Source organism: Solanum dulcamara, chromosome 2, assembly GCF_947179165.1.
Source record: "Solanum dulcamara chromosome 2, daSolDulc1.2, whole genome shotgun sequence".
In the NCBI taxonomy this organism is placed as follows: domain Eukaryota; kingdom Viridiplantae; phylum Streptophyta; class Magnoliopsida; order Solanales; family Solanaceae; genus Solanum; species Solanum dulcamara.
In genome coordinates, this window is record NC_077238.1 from 3,049,621 (window position 1) to 3,072,202 (window position 22,582).

Sequence of the window (22,582 nt, forward strand, 5' to 3'; positions counted from 1 at the left end):
GGTTTAGGAGCATTTTATTGGTGGTGCAATAGGAATTAGTTAACTTTGCCACTTTTTCGTGTGTGTTAGCCCACGGATATTTTAGGTGCCGGGGGTCCGGGTCGAATTTTCTTGGATTCTTCAATAGTAGCGTCCGTAACGACCTGGGCAACGACTCCAGTAGCCCCGGCGGCACTATAGAGGGGTTCAGGAGCATTTTATTGGCGACGCAATAGGAATTAGGCAATTTTGCCAGTTTTTCGTGTGTGTTAGCCCACGGATTTTTTAAGTGCCGGGGGTCTGGGTCGAATTTCCTTGGATTCTTCCATAGTAGTGTCCGTAAAAACCTGGGAACGACTCCAGTAGCCCCGACGGCGCTTTAGAGGGGTTTAAGAGCATTTTATTTGAGACGCAATAGGAATTAGGCGATTTTGCCAGTTTTTCGTTTGTGTTAGCCCATGGATTTTTTACGTGCTGGGGGGCCGTGTCGAAATTTCTTGGAATCTTCCATTGTAGCGTCCGTAACGACCTGGGGAACGACTCCAGTAGCCCCGATAGCGCTTTAGAGGGGTTTAGAAGCATTTTATTTGCGACGCAATAGGAATTAGGCGATTTTGCCAATTTTTCGTGTATGTTTGCTCACGGATCTTTTAGGTGCCGGGGGTCCGGTTCAAACTTTCTTGGATTCTTCCATAGTAACGTCCGTAACAACCTGGGGAACGACTCCAGTAGCCCCGGTGGCGCTTTAGAGGGGTTTAAGAGCATTTTACTTGAGACGCAATAGGAATTAGATGATTTTGCCAGTTTTACGTGTGTGTTAGCCCACAGATTTTTTACATGCCGGGGGCCTTGTCTAAATTTCTTGGATTCTTCCATTGTAGCATCCATAACGACCTGGGAAACGACTCTAGTAGCCCCGGCGGCGCTATAGAGGGGTTAAGGAGCATTTTCTTGGCGACGCAATAGGAAATAGGTGATTTTGCCAGTTTTTCGTGTGTGTTAGCCCACGGATTTTTTAGGTGCCGAGGGTTCGGGTTAAATTTTCTTGGATTCTCCCATAGTAGCGTCCGTAACGACCTGGGGAACGACTCCAGTAGCCCTACGGCGCTTTAGAGGGGTTTAGGAGAATTTTATTAGAGACGTAATAGGAATTAGGCGATTTTGCCAGCTTTTCATGTGTGTTAGCCCACAGATTTTTTACGTGCCAGGGGTCCGTGTCGAATTTTCTTGGATTATTCCATAGTAGCGTCCGCAACGACCTGGGGAACAACTCCAGTAGTCCCGGCGGCACTATAGAGGGATGTAGGAGCATTTTATTGGCGGCGCAATAGGAATTAGGTAATTTTGCCACTTTTTCGTGTGTGTTAGCCCACAGATATTTTAGGTGTCGGGGGTCCGGGTCGAATTTTCTTGGATTCTTCCATAGTAGCGTCCGTAACGACCTGGGGAACGACTCCAGCAGCCCCGACGGTGCTATAGAGGTGTTTAGGAGTATTTTATTGGTGACGCAATAGAAATTAGATAATTTTGCCAGTTTTTCGTGTGTGTTAGCCCACGGATTTTTTACATGCCGGGGGCCGTGTCTAAATTTCTTGGATTCTTCCATTGTAGCGTGCGTACCGACCAGGGGAACGACTCCAGCAGCCCCGACGGCGCTATAGAGGGGTTTAGGAGTATTTTATTGGCGGCGCAATAGGAATTAGGCAATTTTGCCACTTTTTCGTGTGTTTTAGCCCACGGATATTTTAGGTGCCAGGGGTCCGGGTCGAATTTTCTTGGATTCTTCCATAGTAGCGTCCGTAACGACCTGGGGAACAACTCCAGTAGCCCCGGCGGTGCTATAGAGGGGTTTAAGAGCATTTTATTGGCGACGCAATAGAAATTAGGCAATTTTGCCAGTTTTTCGTTTGTGTTAGCCCACAGATTTTTTACATGCCGGAAAGCCGTGTCTAAATTTCTTGGATTCTTCCATTATAGTGTCCGTAACGACCTGGGGAACGACACCAGCAGCCCCGGCGGTGCTATAGAGGGGTTTAGGAGCATTTTATTGGCGGCGCAATAGGAATTAGGCAATTTTGCCACTTTTTCGTGTGTAATCAAAGATCTTATCTATCAGATAATTTTTCTGGTGAAGGAGAGAAAGTTTGACAAGCTAAGAAACTCTCATTTAAACCAAGAGTTTAAGCTATCTAATTTATATATTTGGTAGTAAAACTAGTTGACCGAACGATGCATTTGGATAAGAAGGCCAATGAAAATGCCTCTTAAAGTTGTTATATATCATTTCAATCGAATAGTTAACATTCATATTGTTTGTAAAAGTAAATATGAAATGTAAATAAAGCGACCAAGTTCTACCTAACCAACAAGCAGAATTATAGATCTTCCCCTATTGTGTAAATGAAAGACAAATGATCGGAATAATTGTCTCGAAGAGACAATGCCACCTGAAAATCACCAGAAAGAGGCTCAGTACCATAGTAAGTGTCATAAATAAAGGCTAACACAAGTTGGCGTTGTAAGACGGCTTTTCCATAATAAATCCTATGTTTCATTTTTATAACTATGATGTCCAGACTTAATTGCGTGCACATTGACTAAAACCACAATAATCGCCAATAACTCTATTCACCAACACAAAAACAAATGGAAACAAAGACCTAGTATTTATTGTCTTTCTTGTTGGAGGGCTGGGGGGTGCCTTGCACGTCTTGGGAAAATCATGCTTTGTATCTGAAGTTATTGGTGTTGAAAATTAAACCTAATATCTCACGGTGCTCAACCTACTTCATTAACCACTAGATCCTACGTTAACTGGAGAGAAATCTATGATCTCAAAAAAAATTGAAAGTTAAAAGGTGAAATAACAACAATGAAACTTGTGTTTCTTCAAACTGTAAATCCAAAGTGGTCAACAGGAATAACGAACAAGAAACCCACAATGTTAGGTTTGGGTTTGGAGATGAAGAACAATAGTCATATTGGGCAGCCAATTACTCTCCACACTGCATGAAGAAAGTGTTTAAAATTCGATAGCCAAGTAATAGCAATTTCTGCAATGGCTATTTGTCAAATTTATTGTCACATTTAATTAACCAGAACTGCTGTTGAATTCTAGGAATTCCTGGTAACGCGCCCCAGTAATTGGTTGTTCGAGCAGCTGCTCTACTTGGGGAGACAATTGTTCTTGCAGCTGCTGATTGGGTATTGTTGGCCTAAACTCCATGTTCTGAAAAAATCCGAAGATCCACGAATTTGAGATATCACAAAAAATACAGCTCCATTTAAATGATCGTCTAATCAAAAGATTCGAAGTATGTCAAGGTTTCTTACCTCATAAGGTAACAGCATTCCAATTAAGCGGTAGGTTTTATCAGAAACATAGAGGAACAATGTATGTGATGGTAGTGAAATTATTCCACCCTAAACAATTATAATAAAGAGAAAAATGTCAGTTTAAATTTCAGACTGAAAAATTGCATAGGAACTCCTTATAAAGTATAGCATATATAGAGAGAGGAGAGAGATTTGTGGATCGCCGACCTTCTCCTCAAAGAAAATAAAAAAGAACTAAGGTAAAGGGCAGAGGTGCACAATATTTTCAGTAGATAGTTCAGACTTCAGAGAACAGCCATTAGACCTTGCGAATTTCAATGGTTAAAGGCCCTACCCTGCAGGGAGGATATCGACTGCCACAAATACTACTGGAACCAGGTTAAGTTGCCAATTCTGTAGTTTTTCTCAAGGAGTGAGAAATTGACAACACAGATGAATGTCTTAATGATCTGACTCACTAATTGCCAGTATATATGCTGATACTAAAACTGCTCTACTTCGTAAGGTGTTAAGCAAGGAAAAGTCAACCAATAATGTGACTTCATTTTTATTAACATCTCGAGCTGTCTGCAGATTCTGTATATATAGTGTCAAATATCCATGTGTTTCCTTTCTTCTGATACTAGCTGATACTGTGAAATTTGAACAGTTTCTGCATCAACATGCTCTTAGTACCCTCTCCACCACCACCACCACCACCACCACCCTAAACCCATATTTAAGAAAGGAAAAGAAAACAGGATAGTGAGACATATATATATATATATGATTGAACTATTATCATTGTAAAGAAAATGAACCTCGTATCTAACTCATTCCAAAAGCTAACTATGTGGTGAGAGTTATGCAAGACCATATAAGGACACAACCTATGTTGCACGGACTCTTAGAAATTCCTGCCGCACCCGTGTCAATGCGACAGGGTGTGTGGGATCCATACCGAATTTGGTCACCTTATCTTGGGAACTTTGACCACATTCTATGACTGGGAACGGGAAGTAAAGATTGATTGGGTATATAGTATGAAGTTTTATTAGTCTTAGTTCAATAACTTTAACTAATCAGAATATATACTTTATATATCCTAATAGACATTTATTGGCCGTATCCCAGCACCCGTATCCACAGTTGGATCCATACCCCCGAATCCTAAAACTTACGCGATTGAAGAATCTGACCTTTAGATTCGCAACCGGATCGGATATCCGCACCTCCGAGCAACATAGGAGACAACGACCTATTCTCTCAACAAATGTAGGATACTCTAACACCCGATGCACGCTCATGTCTAGACATCTGAAGTGTGGGGACATATCAGATGAAGCCCAACATTGGGTAGAGATGGATCTGATATCACGTAAAGAAAATGGACTGGGTCTAACAACCCCAAACGCATAAGATAAGGATTGTCCAAAACCACATAAGGAGACAACAATCAATTCCCTTAAACAATGTGGGTACTCTAACAATTATGATAGAAATACAATGATAAAACTTCAAGTATTGTAAAGGGGGGTATCAACTCCAAGTGACTTAGTAGGTGTATAAGGTATTCTATTCCACTACACTAGAACACTAGTTACTTTTAAAAGCCTCTTCAAATGGATTATACATCTGCTTTTATGCACATTATTGTATTAATTACATGGAAATGTAAGACTACCAACTTCAGATGATCCATCTTAAACAAGAATATCACACCTATTGGCGCGCGTGCCAGCCAAAGTGTCCACCCCTATGAAATTCTTCTTCCTTTTTGAATCTAGCACAGTTCTATCTCTGATCAGGTGATGGTTATAACGTTATAGTGCCACTATTTCGACGACCCACCATGCTACTTTCTATGCGACCGGTGTCCTCCCATGATCTTGAATTTATATCATAGCCAAGGATTTGAATCCCTACTCTAAAAATTCGTCTATAATAGTTGAGGGACTGAGTCCCTACTCTAAAAGTTCTTTCTCCATTTCGCTGAAAACTCTACTCTAGAAATTTTCTCCCTACCGCAAAAATTTCTCTTTCCCTCTTCCAATACCTCTTCCTTTAATTCTTTTTATTCTTAAAAGAAGTTTATCCCTCGTCCAAAAGTTCCATCTTAAATTTAAAATAAAGGACTATTTCCTTTCCCAAAAGAAATGAATAGTTTTCTTCTTATTATTTTCACACAAAAAAACCAAAATAATTTCTTCTATTTATTCACCAAAAAAGGTGGTTCAGACCAATGGAACTGGAATCCTACCTTCACCGGATGCAAGGGACAACACCTATTCCACTACCCATGAAAATTGATATGTGACAGTAAGCTGCAATATACCATTGCTTCGAATCTAGTGTTTCTTGAAAGAACGAAGCATGTAATGGATTGTCATCTTATTTTATTATGACGACAAGGGAACCAGCGACCGCTATCCTTTGGGTGCGCGATAAGACCCCGCTCTTATGCAATAGCTAGCAAACCACACAAGAAAGGTAAACCGCACTAGGCAAGCCCGTGCAACGAGCTCAACCCCCTATTATCGCAGGTAAGGGGTTTCGAACTTGAGACCTCCATTATGGATGTCCCAAGCCAAACCGTCTGAGCCACCAATTGAACCGGGTGCATTGTGACATGTTTCGTCAATTCAAATGATCAAATAGTAAATATTCTTACAAATTACTTTGTGGCTCCAGAATTGAGTATATTTATGGCAAGTTAAGAGCATAGGATACATAGTCTCCAACTTGAGGGGAGTGCTATGAATTAGGAAATTATTAATATGGCAAGAGCCTATTCCTTGTGAATATAGAAAAGGAGTAGAATCCCTGTTTGTGTAAATAGGAACAGGAATTACTTTCGTCTCCTTTTTAAGATTACTTGTCAACATTTATAAACCCTAACATGCCTGAGGGAATAATCAGGCAATTCATTCTCGAATCTCTTTTTTTTTTCTTTCCTTTTGACTAACTTAACATTTCCTTCCCCGGACCCTGCGCATAGAGAGAGCGACCGGGCTGCCCTTTACAAACTTAACATTACCTCTTACTGACTCTAATATTCTAGCATGATGAATTATAACTGAACTCTGATTGTTCTCTACTGGTAATATAGACTTGAGAACGCTTACCATGTTCATTTCTTGCAGATGGTTAAGAAGTTCATGCTCCTCGATTGCCCAAAAAACTAAAATATCTGCCTTTCCAGTGTGCTGCCTAACTCTTGCATAAATGTGATAAAATTTCAGGAGATGCAGCTTGTACTTTGCATGACTGAAAAGGAATCAATATCTGACAAATGAAGAAGATCCAAAAAGATAATATGTTGTCTCAGAAAAATTACTGTTCAATCATATGATCTTTGCGGGCAATGTGGAGAATTTGCAATGTTTGGGGCAAATTTGCAGCAAGCCTGAGCAAAATAAAAAAATCAGTTCAAAGTATTAAAGTAGTCCAACACTGAAAATTTTATGGTTGCACAAAGAAGATAAACAAAGAGGGAAAAAAAAGGCAAATTTATAGATAAGCCAAGAAATTAAGCTTCATATAGTTGACATCATGGAGTCCATGCATACTTGACGTAGAAAAAAATAATTACATAGGCGATACCAATTAGTTGAGAATATATTTTAGTTATGTTAGCATGTTTACTTTGGATGCCGGAATTCCTGGGGACAACTGGTGGTGGTGCCACAGGCATCCTCTTCTTTGAATAGAGAGGACTGTGAACATATTGACATTGATTTCAGTTCGACTATTGCATTTCTTTCAAAGATATTTTCTGCTTATCTCATTTATTTGGACTCATATTTTTATCAGAGGATAAAGTTGTGGTCATTAGCTTTTAAAATACTTCTAACGATAATTGATGCTTGCATGGCTGCAAACAAGCACCGAGCTAGAAATATATATTAAAATGTTCCTGTGATAAATATGCAGAGAGGCAGTTAGGCTCAATTGTTGAGTAAGCTGAACTGCTCTATGCCTGAGCATACTGCAGATCTTTTAAGTTGTTGGATTAGAAGAGGAGGAATCAAGATAAAAAGATATGGTGGAAAACAGTACCTGTCTGCATTTGGTGGAACATTTGAAAGGAAAGAAATGAAAGAAATTTTGAAGACAAGGAACGTACAATACAGAAGATCAAGCGGAAAGTTATCATCACTTTATGTTTTTGAATTTTGGTGTAAAGTGCAGTGTATAGAATAGGAAGCCCACTTAGTGGACTTTATAGGACTTGTGTACGTACTTTCAGCAAGTGTAATTTTTTGTGAAATACAAAGTTACCAGTTTCAAAATAAAAATAAAAAGACTGCTATAGATCTTAATCATCCAGATCAATTAAATGATTGTAAAATTAAAGAACAAACGCTGTTAAAGATTAAGATCTGAATAGATTTAGACCTAAAAAACAAAAGACTTGATGACTAAGATCTGAGATCTAAATAAGAGTAAAACCTTCATTGACTGCAAACAAATGAGGCCTTACACTTTCTCCTTTTCATTACTAAGAGAGGAAATTGGATGACCTCTAGTAAAAGAATATTGAGAAGGATCATCAGACTAAAATCACCCATCTCTCCCAAAGTAACAAGTTTTGAAACTTAACAAGAGGTCTTTCGTCTCTTCACCAATCTTCAGTTCGCTGCTGTTGCAAGAACTTGAGAGGTTAAATTCACGAGAAATGAAATCTATCTTATTTTTGAGTCCTCAACATCAGTTCTTCAGTTTTACGTGATAAATGTTGCCATCTCCGTACCATCTTAACCTTGAAACATAATGATACACTCTCCTACACATGAGGAGAAAGAATTCCGTAGCTTCATTCAACAGAGGGGTTACTACCATTGCAATCAACTTGAATTGTAAATGTTGGACAGTTGAAGCAAGCATTAAAGAAAATGTACTTACGATTCAGAAGCTGATGATCTCTTGTACCCCTGCCACAAGAGAAAAATAAACCACGAGATCTTACTCAATCAGCAAAGAATCAAATAACATTTTAGAACATGAAAAGAGGAACTACACAATAGTTTTTTTAATAATAAATAAAAAGCCGACAAAAACCCGAGGGTCACTGGCTCACGGTTCGAAACTCGGTAGATCATGAGTCGGACGCTCTGTCCTTCTACACTTAAATACCAGGCATTTGTCTAGAGAAAGGTTCGAACCCGTGAAGTGTGCTTAGCCTACACATCATGGATTGTGCTCTTACCATTAGACCAAAGACCTGGGATCAGAATTACATAATACCTCAACATGCTACTTTATCTATCAAATTAAAATTGGAGCGCCATCCTGTGGGTTTAAACACCTAACAATGAAAACTATTAAAGGGAACTAAATTCTAAATAAAAACTTCCCACACAAGACAAATTTAAACACACCTGTAGTCTCGAAATATGTTCAGGTTCATGCCTTTTCACAATTGATAAATTTCCCTGAAATATTTTCATCAGAAAGTTAGCAGTGCTTCACCAACATCATGTCAAAACGCAGTAGCCATCAGTTAATCTCTAAGGACAACAATTGGAAAAAAAAAAGAATAAAGCATGTGGATGACTAAAAAGTTTACCAAATGTTCATTTGAGAAACACACACCCCAAATTACATCTGAATATATCAGCAATAACAATCCCATTTGCCAACATTGTCAATAACTTGAATTCATGCAATTCATAAGGAAATAACTACACTAAACACATTCTGCTGTTCATAGTAGTGTTAAGAAAACCATTGTTCTACTTTGTTGGTCCTTTACCAGGCATTTTTACATTATCTTGGCAAAGTCAGTGCAGATAAAGGTTTATTTACCTATTGCATCACAAATAACTTTTTTCTCGAGGAATTAATATCTCTTGGCGACTTACAAAGAATAGAAGAAAATGGCCTTTTCAGATCTCTTATGTGTAAAAGTGAAGATCACTTGTAACTTGTAAGAAAAACATAAAACTAAAGAAACTTAGCACTTCTCCAAACTGAAGTAACATCAGACAAAATAGTACTAGTCATTTTTTGCAATACACATGAAGCAACTTAGCACTTCTCCAAAAATTGTCAAGGAAGATTAGGTCGGTCACTAGAACAAGAATGGAAGAGTAGAGAAAGCACCATATTTTTAATAGAAAAAGAAAGATACCTAGCCTTCTCCACTTTGACGTCTTAAGATGTCATGTTAACTACTTTGGTTTGACTGTTTTCTTACAAACTAATTGATTTGACACTCATCTTTTATCAGAAAAATTCAGTACTCATCCAGTGGTATTAAGCCTAAGCATCATCTTGCAACTATATGCTAAATTCTATAATACTCATCGACTCATTTCATGTTCAAGTATTGTTCAATAAATTAACCCATGGATTTGAAAGCATAGTAGATTACATTTTGCATGGCAAACCCCCTCCTTCCCTCCCAATGTGCCATCCTCTGATTTCACAGCTTTATTTTCTGCTATCTTATACTCTTCATAATCCTAACTTAAACTATCTGAGACTGAGTCACTAAAGAAAGGAACAAAATGACTAAGAACTGGAACACATTACTGAATTTAGTTGAACTAGGACACATTTCACGTTAGTTTAAATTCTTTTTACCTCCTTTTACAAATTTCCAACATGACTGGTCAACATTCTCTTTTATTCAGTACTGGTCAAATAATTATCTATGGAGCAAATTCATGTAATGGTTAAGTGGAAACAGGATATTAGGGTCAGAGTAAAGCATCAATTCAGACCTTAAAGAACATTTCTCCCAGCTATTGATGGATGAAACTTGGATGTGATATTTGCACAGTTGTGTCTAAGAAACAGAGCAAAACATTAGCAGTCAACTTAAACCTTAATAGTTCTTGAATTTTAAATCCAGGTATCAACTATCAGCATAAAAACATCAACAAAAACTAAATATACAGTACTCTTTAAAATAGTTCAAATTTAAATCGTATCTGTCATTTAGACAGTACAAAACTTTAATGGAGGATTTCCTTATGGAGCATATAGTCTGTTGTCAATCTTCAGCTCTTTCTACTTATTAGTTGGCCTTACCTCCCAGATTTTGACGTAACCTGACTGAGCTGATGGTGATGTAGCCATTGTTTGCTGCTGAGATAGAGACATGTTAGCTTCTGCACTGTTATTCCTGCCAAGAGCCAATATTCCAGGCTGTCCTTGTTGAGTCATCCCTGGAGTAGGCATCATTCTGCCAATTTCCAAAGGCATACTACTACCCATTCCACTTGGCACATTCTGGTGCATGCCTATCCCTCTTGGCATCATTTGAGACCCAGGAAAATTTCCTTGACTCATTACAGGTGCTGCTAGACTGCCTGCATCAATGCCTCCTTGGATATTACTCAACAGTTGTCCCGAAGGCATACCAGTATGCATTCCAGTTGGCACATTCCGGTGCATGCCTATCCCGCTTTGCATCATTTGACGCCCAGGAAGATTTCCTCGACTCATTACAGGTACTGTGAGATTGCCTTCTCCAATGCCTCCTTGGATATTACTCAATAGTTGTCCCAAAGGCATACTAGTATCCATTCCACTCGGCACATTTTGGTGCATGCCTACCCTGCTTTGCATCATTTGAGACCCAGGAAGATTTCCTTGACTCATTACATGTGCTGTTGGACTGCCTGCACCAATGGCTCCTGGGATTTTACTCAACAGTTGTCCCGAAGGCATACCAATACCTGTTCCACTCGGCACATTCTGGTGCATGCCTATCCCGCTTTGCATCATTTGAGACCCGGGAAGATTTACTCGACTCATTACAGGTACTGTTTGACTGCCTGCACCAGTGCCTCCTAGGATATTGCTCAATGGTTGGGACATGCAATGGTTAGAATTCCCAAATATACTGGGAGCCATCAAAGTTAATGATGCAGGACCGAAGTTTTGAGATATCTGATCAGTTCTGGCAATTGGAGCAAACCCAGTCATTGATGTGAAACCTAGTTGCCCCGATGTTAATACAGTTGGAGCAGTAGATATAGCAGAAGCCACTTCATTCAATATTCCGACATTAGCAGCTGCACCACTAAATGGAAGACCTAAGGACTGTGTCATCACACCGACAATAGGTGTTGTTTCCTTAGTATTCTCATTATTCGGAACCATCTCCTCTGAAATAGAAATAGGTAAACCACTTTGCAAGCTTGCAGCAACTTGAGAAGTAGGATGAGCAGTAGGAATATGTGGAGGTGCAGGTCTACCAACAGAGGTCGCCATGGCGGGCTCCTGAAGAAATATGTAATAAGATCATGACATTCACATTGCTTTGGGGAGTTTTAGCAAAAGCTAATACCTCATTCAAATGACAAGCAAAGAATCAAGTTATTGAATCTTACGATATTTACCGGTGCAGCAGGAATATTTCCAGCTGAAATGGGTTGTTGATTCATAACTGAAAGGTACATGGAAAAGAATTAGAACTCCTTCAACAAAACTCCGTGAATTGCTAATATATCATAGGATGCTCTACATGAAATTTATGAACCAACAACTATCGAAATTGAAGTAGTTTACATATGTTACATAAGAGATTCATTAATTTGGACTTGCATTAATTTGAAGTGAGAAGTAAGACGGTATTCAAGCAGAGATACAACTCAACCCAACTTCAGAAAAGGACAACAATAGATGACGTTAAGCAGAAGAAGAAAAAGGTCCGACTACTTTTATGCCTCAAACAATTGAGACAAGGGGATGGACATATATTAGCAATAGAGGAACTGTAACCATAAAGCAACCAGTCATCTATCTAACATGTTACCTCAACATCAGCAATTGAAACAAATTAATCAGCAACCGCATAAGGAAGAACAAAATGGAAAAAATAGAGTGAAAGCATTCACATTAATCCTGAATTGTGATGGTTCACTATCATCATCATTCATGATCATCTACTGTTATGCTTCTACTATTAACACTACTATTACTATTAGTAGTATTATTTGGTTTTTCTTTTGTCTGGATTTGATCAAGACAACGAAAAGTTTAAGATGTTAAACCCAACCCAACTTATATCAGGCCAATAAACTTATTCCAGAAATGTGAGATATGCTGTGGTATTTCTAACTTCACTATTGTGTCAAATGGTTGGTCTATTTTACAGATCACCAAACCAAACTTGCAGATGCAGTGCAGCACTTGTTGTCAACCGCACCCTTTCATTCATTCATCCATTCATTCAATTATTGACTTCTCCTCTAGAGGGTACTTCTCATTTTATATTCACAAAATAATCTTTTTTCAACAGAAAAAGGACATCTAAAATGAATCAGGCATACCTATAACACTATCCAGAGAAACATTCATACCAGGCAAATGTGCAAGAGAGAGATCCAGAATTTGTCTGACCTGATGAATTAGCTGGCCCGGAAATTGGAGGCACAGAAGTCATATCCATTTCAACCAGGCTCTGGTTTGGCGCCAAACTTTCCATTTCAGTGTGACTGAAAGCAGCACAATCCCTGCTGAAATTTTCCGAAATTAATACAAGAAAATTCGGATTCTTAGACGTATCAACAGGCGGGTCAGCTGCTTGCGGATCGTGTTTTCCCTGGATCAAGACAAGTTCACACTTAGTATAGGAAACTACAATGAAGGGGCAGTACATTTCCTACTTCAAATCACCAGCACTAAAACTTAACCAGATTAGCATTTGCATGCCAAGTCAGCAGGATTTAAATTTATTCTTCTGAATGATGAAAGGATTTAAAGACAGAAATCACGACTTAGTATGTCGAGCAAGAATATTAGCATGAGGAATTTCAAGATATCAAAATAGAAACCAATAACTTATCCATAAAGCCCTGAAAGCCTTCACAGCATCTAAAGATACTTATACTCTTTACCAAGTTGTCACGCTTCTCCGGGATGAAGCTAGAAATTTCTCCACTCATGGGGTGTTTCGCATTCTCAATTTTGGGTTCTTAAAGGGAAGCATCATTCTCTCAACGGTAGCAACTTTAAATTGGCAACAAAGTTTGCAGGAACCTACTTTCTGGAGCACTTGGTAAATCTTTACTTATGATAAACAAGCACAATGAGTTTGAAATAATTGGGACTACACTTCACCTTAAATCACCTTTCTCTATTAAAGACAAAACAATAACAAATGATAACAGCGTGTAGACTAATAAATACTGGTGGAGCTAAGTGGAGTAATTAAATCCCCTTTGTTAAAAAAATGTGCTATGCATATAGGACAATAACGATTTCGTTTGGTATATATAAACTGTGGAATCCCCTTCATATAAGGAAAAAGTCTAGTGAAGTTGCAACGAACGATCAAATAGTGCTTTAGATCACAAGTTCAAATCCTAATGTAACATTTTATTGTTTTCTTGAATCCCCGATTCCCCCGGTATAAATTCCTGGCTTTGCCACTGCTATTAAATTGGGATTTGCTATAACAATTGGGATGCTCCTGATGGCTTAGCCACCCAAGGAGAAAACTTGAGTTCCTCTAACAACATTCCATGTAACTTAAGATTATGTGCACCCATTGTAAGAAACAAAAAAACTCGATGGTATATCAACACTTTACCAGCTGTATCCTCAACATTGAACTATTATAGATGAGGCCCAAATTTAGCAACTCTTTAATTAAAAAGAGGGTGACACAATTAATCCTACAGGAGTTTGAATGGACATGCAAACAGTAATTATTGTGTATCACTTCAACATATAGTCAACAGGTTTTGACCCTAAAAACAAGGGGAAAAGCTCAATGAAAAATTGTTCATAATTACCGCATTATATATTGCTCTTAATTTCGGAAGCTTCCTTGGGCATATAACAGAGAGGGAAACAGAGCACTGCAAGGAAAGAAAAGCATTCAGCAGAGGAATATGAGGGAAGCACCATGGTTTTGAAGAGAAAAGAGTTATCAACCAGTACCTGAGGAAATGCCTTTGCAACTATCTCAGCATCAGCTAGTCGAAGACTGGTATGTGCTTCAATATTTCCACTCTGCTCCAGATTCAGCATAGCTGGATAATAAACTGGTGTAGGCAATGAATAAGGGTTACTTGCGGCAACAAGTATGCAATGTCTTTGCCCATCAGCATTTTGTTGAGTTTGTTGGCTTCCATTGAATGAAAAAAACATCTGAATGAAAAATCAGTCAAGTGAAATACTATGTGAGCATAGTAGGAGCAGTTCAGTTTACATTGCACTCCAACATAGACACAAATTCCGTCTACTACATAATCAATTTCTCCTACAGTACGATATAGGGTGTTAACAAACTTGGGGCTGTTAGTATTGGCAACCATTTGTCTGGTTTTTATACCAAAAAATCACAGTGACCAACTCCAAAAAGAAAACAGCACATTGGCATTTCTGTTTCAACATCAGAAGCTTTTGTGACTTGTTGGCTTTGCCCTAAACCCACCCCCTCTTCATCCTTCCTTCAACGCATTTCTGAACACTTCTTTTCTTGGATTTTTCCGGTCTTCTTTTATTTTTATTTTTAAAAAGTTTTGCTTTCCCCAATTCACATCTAGTTTATACAGAAGAACTTTTAAATAAAAGGTGAAGAGGTTTAGTCAGTTTAAATCAGATTTAAACTAAAAGCACTTCCTTTTAATAAATCAAATATCAATGTATTAATCACCAAGATGGCCCCAAACAAAAAGGGGGTATTTCTTTATATATTCACCAATTTCGAAAGTCTCTAATATGTTTTAGGGCTTTGTGATAGCTTCTACCCAAAAAAAATAAAAAGAGCAAAACCGAAACTCCCAAAAATAAAACCAAAATCAATCTTCACAAAACCAAATCCAAACACTCTTCTTCTTTTTTTCCTGAAGGAAAAAAGCCAAAACTAACTTGACAAGCAAATACCAAAACCAAGCACCACCTGGGTGAATTGATATACTTCAACATCGTGAGAGCAGAGATAAAGCTTTTTTAACTCTTCATGACCTAATAAAGTACTAGTAAATTTAAGTTGGCGGACATTTATGTGAACCAACTAATGCAACTACTGGCATGCTAAACCTGTTCAGGAAACATGGGGAGGATATACGAGAATCCAAACCAGATCTTTCCTTAATGGAAAAGGTTTATGATCTTCAAAGCATCAAGTTCACATAACAATACTAAATTATGACATGTTGACTGTTGAGCGACATATGTATACTCTTTTACATCCTCCAACAATTACTTCAATGTACTACTAACAAAGTCAAATATATTAGCCCATTCAAACTTACTAATCTCGTCTTCTTTTGGCAAGGTAAAGTAACTTTCTAATCCTAGTCAATCCACAAGTCAAACTATATCTACAATGTATCATAACTTATTGTTACCATATGAAGCACCCGCCAAACCAGTATATGAACTGGGAAGGAAAAAGAACTCTGGTTCAATAAAGATGAAATAAACCGATGCAAAACAGTTGAATCTACGCAGTGAGAAGGGAAGTGTCCTTTAGTTTATGTTGGTAGTTCACAAGCACAAGGCAGAAATACTTTTTTGCTGATTTCACTCCTCTATAAAATATCATATGATCAATACGACATTCAAATAAACAGAAGGCAGTAAAAACAAGCAATAATTTACTGGCTAATTGTCTAAAATAACTTTTATTTCTACACATCTACAAACTTTTAGGTGAAAATGAAACTTATCCTCACTATCCTGAACAGCAGTAGCATAGTAAAGAGCAACAACTACTACGCCTCAATCCCAAGTTAGCTAGAATGGCGAATAATGGTACAGAATATAGAAAAAAATAAAATCGATAATCATATGGACCTCATAGAGAACTCCCTAGAAAGCAAAGGAAGCACAAAGAGGAAAGCGTGTCATAGAAAATAAAACAGTAAGAGATGTGTAAATAATACCAAGCAAAACAAAACTACTGCTCATAATACCAGAAATGCTCACATCCTAAACAGTAAAACACACCATTAATGCTGAAGCAAGGCCTTCTGCAGCTGCAACATCATTGAAGCCACCACCTGAGAAAGGTAGAGCTGATAGCCACTGGAAAAACACATCTATGTTCCTTGTCCAGCCACTTCTTTGTAACATGCAAGCTGTGTTAGAGATGGTGAAATGGAAGATGGAAAAAAATAAAACGTCAACCAGAAAGAAAAAGAAAAAGCTGTATATGCTTAAGCAAGGAGAGGTGAAAAAAGCCTCAAAACATTGAATTAGGATGCATTATCCCCGTCAAAGTTTTATAAGCCATAAGCTATAAGCCCATCCAACTAGGCTCTTTGTCTACTTCATGGCTTATGCAAATCACACAAATTTAACAAATTCTTTTGTTGCATATAAAGATTTGACATATGGAAATCACATACTAAAAATCTCTAGACACACAAAGATCAAAGATGAAGATTGTTCTAATAATGGTGCAATGATGCCAACTATACAAAACAGTCCATAAAATGCTAATAAAGATTTGTACAAAATGTAGTGCCACATGTTTGTTCCTTTTTCTAGTTGAGATTGAGACAGGGTCTGAAGATGGTTCTTCTATGTGAATGACACAACTATTGTTCATACTTAAGTTGCAATTGGGTCAGCCAATAAAAAAAAGTATTAAGAACAAAATGGATACAAACCACTGTAGGAATCGTGCACATTAAAGACCACCAATGACAGCTCTACATCGCCAGTAGATGGGTTCTGGAATTTCAACAGAAGAAAGGTAAAATTAGCTAAAAGAAACATAAGAAGTTGATTATTGCCTTCAACTCATGTTGTAATGGAATATCATCTCCCCCTATTCAAGAATACAGTATCTTGGACATTACAATCACCGTCATGGAATCCTAAAGACGGAAAAAAGGTTTAAAAGATGAACAATATGAATTTACAAACCTGTTCTATTGAATCAGCTCCAGTAAAGGACCTGAAATTTTACAAAAGCCTATAAATTAAACGCAACATATAATGACATTTTAAATCTAGACATAATTTCACAGTATCAAATTAAGATTTAAAGAAAACAGAAAAGGCTACCGCGACAGTACAAAAGAAAAATTTAACACTTGGAAACTGTAGTGTTTTTGGGAGTCAGGTGGATGACAACAATCTCGGCTTTTTTTATTTAAGTCATAGAAGCAGGCAATTAAGGAACCAAAACAACCAACAAATGCAAATAGAACATTATAAAGAATTTCACCTATACATCAACAGTTGAGATAATCATAAACATGTTTTTGCATAGTTATCTTCTTCTGCCACCCCTCAACCCAACAAAGGAAAATAAAGAGAAAATACAGGTTTCTGCTACAAAAAGCCCATCAGAAACTACTTTATGGTTGGGTAGCCTCTTCTACAAACACATTGTATTTTATCAATTAAAGATATCTTCATATGATGATGATTATTACTAACTGAAATTATAGGTTTCTCCATGGAGAAGATCAGATTTTGCAATCTTTACCACTACATGTGTGCAATTTGTCTCACTACGATCTACATGATTCCACGCTTCTCAAAACTTTAGTCAACGTGCAAGTAAAATATTAGGCAACAAGTCAGCATCCTTGCCTCCATTCCGGGCTTACCTTAATAACCAAGGCTTCATTTATTTACTTAAAAGTAGGAGGCAGATATGCCATCTAATGATCACACTTGAAAAGGAGAGCAATAAAAACTAATTTCACTAAAATTAATCGTCAACACGACTCAGTTCTAATAAAACACCAAACCAAAAAGCAAATAAGCTTCAGTGCATTGATAGTGATAAAATTAATGACAAATCAATTCATTAAAAGCCAAGAGAAAACGATCCAAATTCCAAACAAACATAGATCAGATGAAATGAGGGGGCGTATGTGGATGTGATTGAGTACCTAATCATTTTCTCGAGGTAGTCGGAAACGATTGTTTTCCAGTAAGGTCCCATGGCACCTGTGCCTTCAACGACGACTATTAGTTGTTTTTTCACCATGTGTGCTTTGCTTAAGATTCTGTAGATTGATTGTTATTCGCCGCCTATGATTCTATTTATTAGATAGTATACATGTTTAGGGATAGGGTTGGAATTGAAAATATTTGTGTAGACATCGAGATTTTGTTGGATTTAAGATGGGCCTCTACAAGACTAGCCCAATCCATGATCTTCGAACCTGAGCCTCCCACGACATCGAGATTTTGTTGGATTTAAGATGGGCCTCTACAAGACTAGCCCAATCCATGATCTTCAAACCTGAGACTAGCTCCGGGTTGAAGATCATGGATTAGGCTAGTCTTGTAGAGGCCCATCTTAAATCCAACAAAATTTCAATGTCTACACATACATTTTCAATTCCAGCCCTATTCCTGAACTTGTATACTATCTAATAAATAGAATCATAGGCGGTGAATAACAATAGATCTGCAGAATCTTAAGCAAAGCACACATGGTGACAAAACAACTAATAGTTGTCGTTGAAGGCACAGGTGCCATGGGACCTTACTGGAAAACAATCATTTCCGATTACCTCGAGAAAATGATTAGGTACTCAGTCACATCCACATACGCCCTCTCATTTCATCTGATCTATGTTTGTTTGGAATTTGGATCGTTTTCTCTTGGCTCTTAAATGAATTGATTTGTCATTAATTTTATCACTATCAATGCAGTGAAGCTTATTTCCTTTTTGGTTTGGTGTTTTATTAGAACTGAGACGTGTTGACGATTAATTTTAGTGCAATTAGTTTTTATTGCTCTCCTTTTCATATGTGATCATTAGATGACATATCTGCCCCCTACTTTTAAGTAAATAAATGAAGCCTTGATTATTAAGGTAAGCCCGGAATGGAGGCAAGGATGCTGACTTGTTGCCTAATATTTTACTTGCACGTTGACTAAAGTTTTGAAAAGCGTGGAATCATGTAGATCGTAGTGAGACAAATTGCACACATATAGTGGTAAAGATTGCAAAATCTGATCTTCTCCATGGAGAAACCTATAATTTCAGTTAGTAATAATCATCATCATATGAAGATATCTTTAATTGATAAAATACAATGTGTTTGTTGAAGAGGCTACCCAACCATAAAGTAGTTTCTGATGCGCTTTTTGTAGCAGAAACCTGTATTTTCTCTTTATTTTCCTTTGTTGGGTTGAGGGGAGTCAGAAGAAGATAACTATGCAAAAACATGTTTATGATTCTTTAATGATTATCTCAACTGATGATGTATAGGTGAAATTCTTTATAATGTTCTATTTGCATTTGTTGGTTGTTTTGGTTCCTTAATTGCATGCTTCTATGACTTAAATAAAAAAAGCCGAGATTGTTGTCATCCTCCTGACTCCTAAAAAAGCTACAGTTTCCAAGTGTTAAATTTTTCTTTTGTACTGTCGCGGTAGCCTTTTCTTTTTTCTTTAAATCTTAATTTGATGCTGTGAAATTATGTCTTGATTTGAAATGTCATTATATGTTGCGTTTGCCTTCTTAACTAAACAAGACCGTTTCTTCTCCACCTTATTGCAAAGAAATTTCCTTTGGGATGTGGCGGATGGTACACCAGAATTTTACTTAGTTCGTTGGGGAGACTATGACATCTCCTAAGTGGTAAGGGAAGTTGTGGGGTCAAGGAATTGAAAGTTTTTAACAAAGTACTTCGGGTAAATGGTTGTGGAGATTTTTGGTGGAGGAAGATCTTTATGGAGGGGGGTGATTGTGGATAAATATGGTGTAAAGGAAGGAGGATGGAGAACAAATGGAATTACAATGTCTTTCGGGTGTAGTGGTGTGTGGAGGAATATAATGAAAGGGTGGAATGCCTTCTTTGATAACATTGTTTTTAAGGATGGGGATAGGAGTAGAGTTAGATTCAAGGGGAAAAAGTGTTGTGGGGGAATGGTGCTTAAGGATTAATTTTCAGTGTTGTATAGAGTCTCTAGCCCGAGGGAATTGTCCGTTCAGAATGTTAGGGGACACAAGGAAATGGGGGTTTTGGGATCTGAAGTTTAGGAGGAAATTCCAGGATTAAGAGGTGCCCGAGTTTCAAAGATTCCAAATTTACTCCAAAGGCAAGGTGAGCCAATTGACAAATATGATCCCTTGAGTTGGGAGCTCGGGAATAAAAATCCGTTCTTAGTTAAGTCCTTTCATGAGAAGCGAAGCTCCTGGTTAGGACAGAGGTAAGTTTTCCACATACCTCGGTCTGGATTCCTAAGGTGTCGAGGAAGGTGTGTTGCTTCGCGTGGCTTAGCTACTAAAGGGGTGATTTTGACAGTGGAAAATCTTAGGAAATGAGCCCTTTTTATCTTTTGACATACAATAAGCACTTGATCCTCTCCTAACAGAAGAGGCAAACCACAGCGAAAATTATTGTGGATTAAGCACCAAAATCTGTCAAAAAGCTACCTTTTTCAAAAGTCCTAGGTTTTAAACAAACCCTTCAAATATCCCAAGTCCAAACCCAGAAACCTTCCACTCTAACCCTCTTCAAGAAGCTCCAGTCAAGGTCTCTGTTGAGCCAGAAGAAAGCTCAAGGTCAACATCCAACTTTGTTCTTGTTTCTTTAATGTATTTCTGTGTACGGTGAGCTCATACGAAGCATAGTATGACAGGAATTCTTCAAATACCAACTAATTAAATCAAATCACACAAAATGCAATACATAAGCCTACACATTGCAAACATAATTAAGAAATTAAACATTATCCTCTCTGAGATCGTCACACAAATTAATACTACACCATATGAATATTACTAAAATTGACTGTCAACACGGAATCAATTCCAATAAAAAATACCGAACGAAAATAGTACTAATATGAGTGAAATTGCATCGCGTAAATGAGTACCGTGTTATTTTAAGCCGGCGCAATTCGAACCGACTCTTCGCCGGAAAGTTCCAATAATTGCGCCGCCGCATAAATGAGCAACGATGAACTGTTTGTCCGCCATGTGTGCGCATTTGTCGAAGATTCTAGAAACTGAATAGCAATTTTCCATAGCACCGATTTCTCACTTCGCAAGCTTTGCTTATTTTTCATAAATTGCGGCGACAGGAGATTAACAGCTTTCCAGGTGTTTTATACATTTTCTGATGAGGAAGGGTAAAAAAAAAAAGACGGCAACAACTAGACCACGGATCATTATTATATTCACTAATCATTATCAATCATAATTAATCGCCGCCCCATCATCATCCATCATCATTCACCATTATCATTAGTTATCAATATCATTTCACTATTAATTATAAATTGTCACCACCAATAACCACGTTAATCACTAGTATCAAACACTATACCATAATACAACTCATAACCATCCAAAATTGGCACATACAATCACTATCATTAATCATCACCACCACAAATTGTCATATAAAAATTTTAAATATTTTATTGATATAATATTAAATCAATTCAGTATTTTATTTGAATTTTATATTTATTATATTTTAAATAAAGACAATTTTTATACATTTAGATGTTTAGAAAACAAACAGTCTTTACTTTTTAATATTCAGATCTTAACGTAACATTTTAATATTCAGTTTCAGACCTCCAAATCGTAATATTCAGATTCAGACGTCTAAATATTAAGGCATATCTTAATATTCAGATGTGCATTCAGATTCACACATCTTAATTTTAATGAAAACAAATAAGGTCTTACGCCCCCCAAAAAGAAAAGTATCTACCCTTAAATGTCTCATTGCTTTCACGCCTCATTTTTATTTTAAAATAGCACCAATATATTTTAAAATTCATGCGCTAAAGTCATATTAACGTCAGCGCTCACCCTATATGATATTGATAGGCTATCAATATACCGACGTAGTATTACAGATGATTAAGTTCGATCCTATATGATACCGATATGATATCAATATAACGATGGAGTATCACCCAAAGCGCCATAACGACGTGGGTTTTTTGTAGAAGAGGCTACCCAACCATAAAGTAGTTTCTGATGGGTTTTTTGTAGCAGAAACCTGTATTTTCTCTTTATTTTCCTTTGTTGGGTTGAGGGGTGTCAGAACAAGATAACTATGCAAAAACATGTTTATGATTCTTTAATGATTATCTCAACTGTTCATGTATAGGTGAAATTCTTTATAATGTTCTATATGCATTTGTTGGTTGTTTTGGTTTCTTAATTGCCTGCTTCTGTGACTTAAATAAAAAAAGCCGAGATTGTTGTCATTCACCCAACTCCCAAAAAAACTTCAGTTTTCAAGTGTTAAATTTTTCTTTTGTACTGTCACGGTAGCCTTTTCTATTTTCTTTAAATCTTAATTTGATGCTGTGAAATTATGTCTTGATTTGAAATGTCATTATATGTTGCGTTTGCCTTCTTAACTGAACAAG

At 37.4% G+C, this 22,582-nt stretch overlaps 1 protein-coding gene across 10 annotated transcripts; it reads right to left on the bottom strand.

Moving 5' to 3' along the window:
- Positions 1-2,843: 2,843 nt before the first annotated feature.
- On the bottom strand, positions 2,844-21,342 carry LOC129879983 (mediator of RNA polymerase II transcription subunit 25-like). Of its 10 annotated transcripts, XM_055953751.1 has the most exons (14): positions 21,065-21,187; positions 16,878-16,941; positions 16,213-16,343; positions 14,197-14,406; positions 14,049-14,114; positions 12,652-12,853; positions 11,640-11,695; positions 10,333-11,529; positions 8,676-8,729; positions 8,200-8,228; positions 6,632-6,700; positions 6,420-6,510; positions 3,313-3,402; positions 2,844-3,208 (listed from the first exon to the last, which is right to left on the bottom strand). In XM_055953751.1, exons 3-14 carry the CDS (start codon positions 16,336-16,338, stop codon positions 3,071-3,073), a joined length of 2,328 nt encoding a protein of 775 aa, XP_055809726.1. In that variant the 5' UTR covers positions 16,339-16,343; positions 16,878-16,941; positions 21,065-21,187; the 3' UTR covers positions 2,844-3,070. The 10 variants fall into 10 exon arrangements, 8 of the variants coding, with proteins under 8 accessions (XP_055809726.1, XP_055809725.1, XP_055809724.1 ...); XM_055953750.1 differs by lacking the exon at positions 16,878-16,941 and having other exon boundaries at positions 11,649-11,695; positions 16,213-16,327; positions 21,065-21,332; XM_055953749.1 differs by lacking the exon at positions 16,878-16,941 and having other exon boundaries at positions 16,213-16,324; positions 21,065-21,331.
- Positions 21,343-22,582: the final 1,240 nt, after the last annotated feature.

Excerpts from the sequence above, each read along its gene's own strand:
- LOC129879983 (XM_055953748.1), bottom strand. The coding sequence starts at position 21,177 with ATGCGCACACATGGCGGACAAACAGTTCATCGTTGCTCATTTATGCGG. Across the intron at positions 11,696-12,651 it reads CGGGCCAGCTAATTCATCAG|TTATGAATCAACAACCCATT; the intron begins GTCAGACAAATT and ends TGTACCTTTCAG. Across the intron at positions 8,229-8,675 it reads AACATATTTCGAGACTACAG|GGGTACAAGAGATCATCAGC; the intron begins GTGTGTTTAAAT and ends CTCTTGTGGCAG.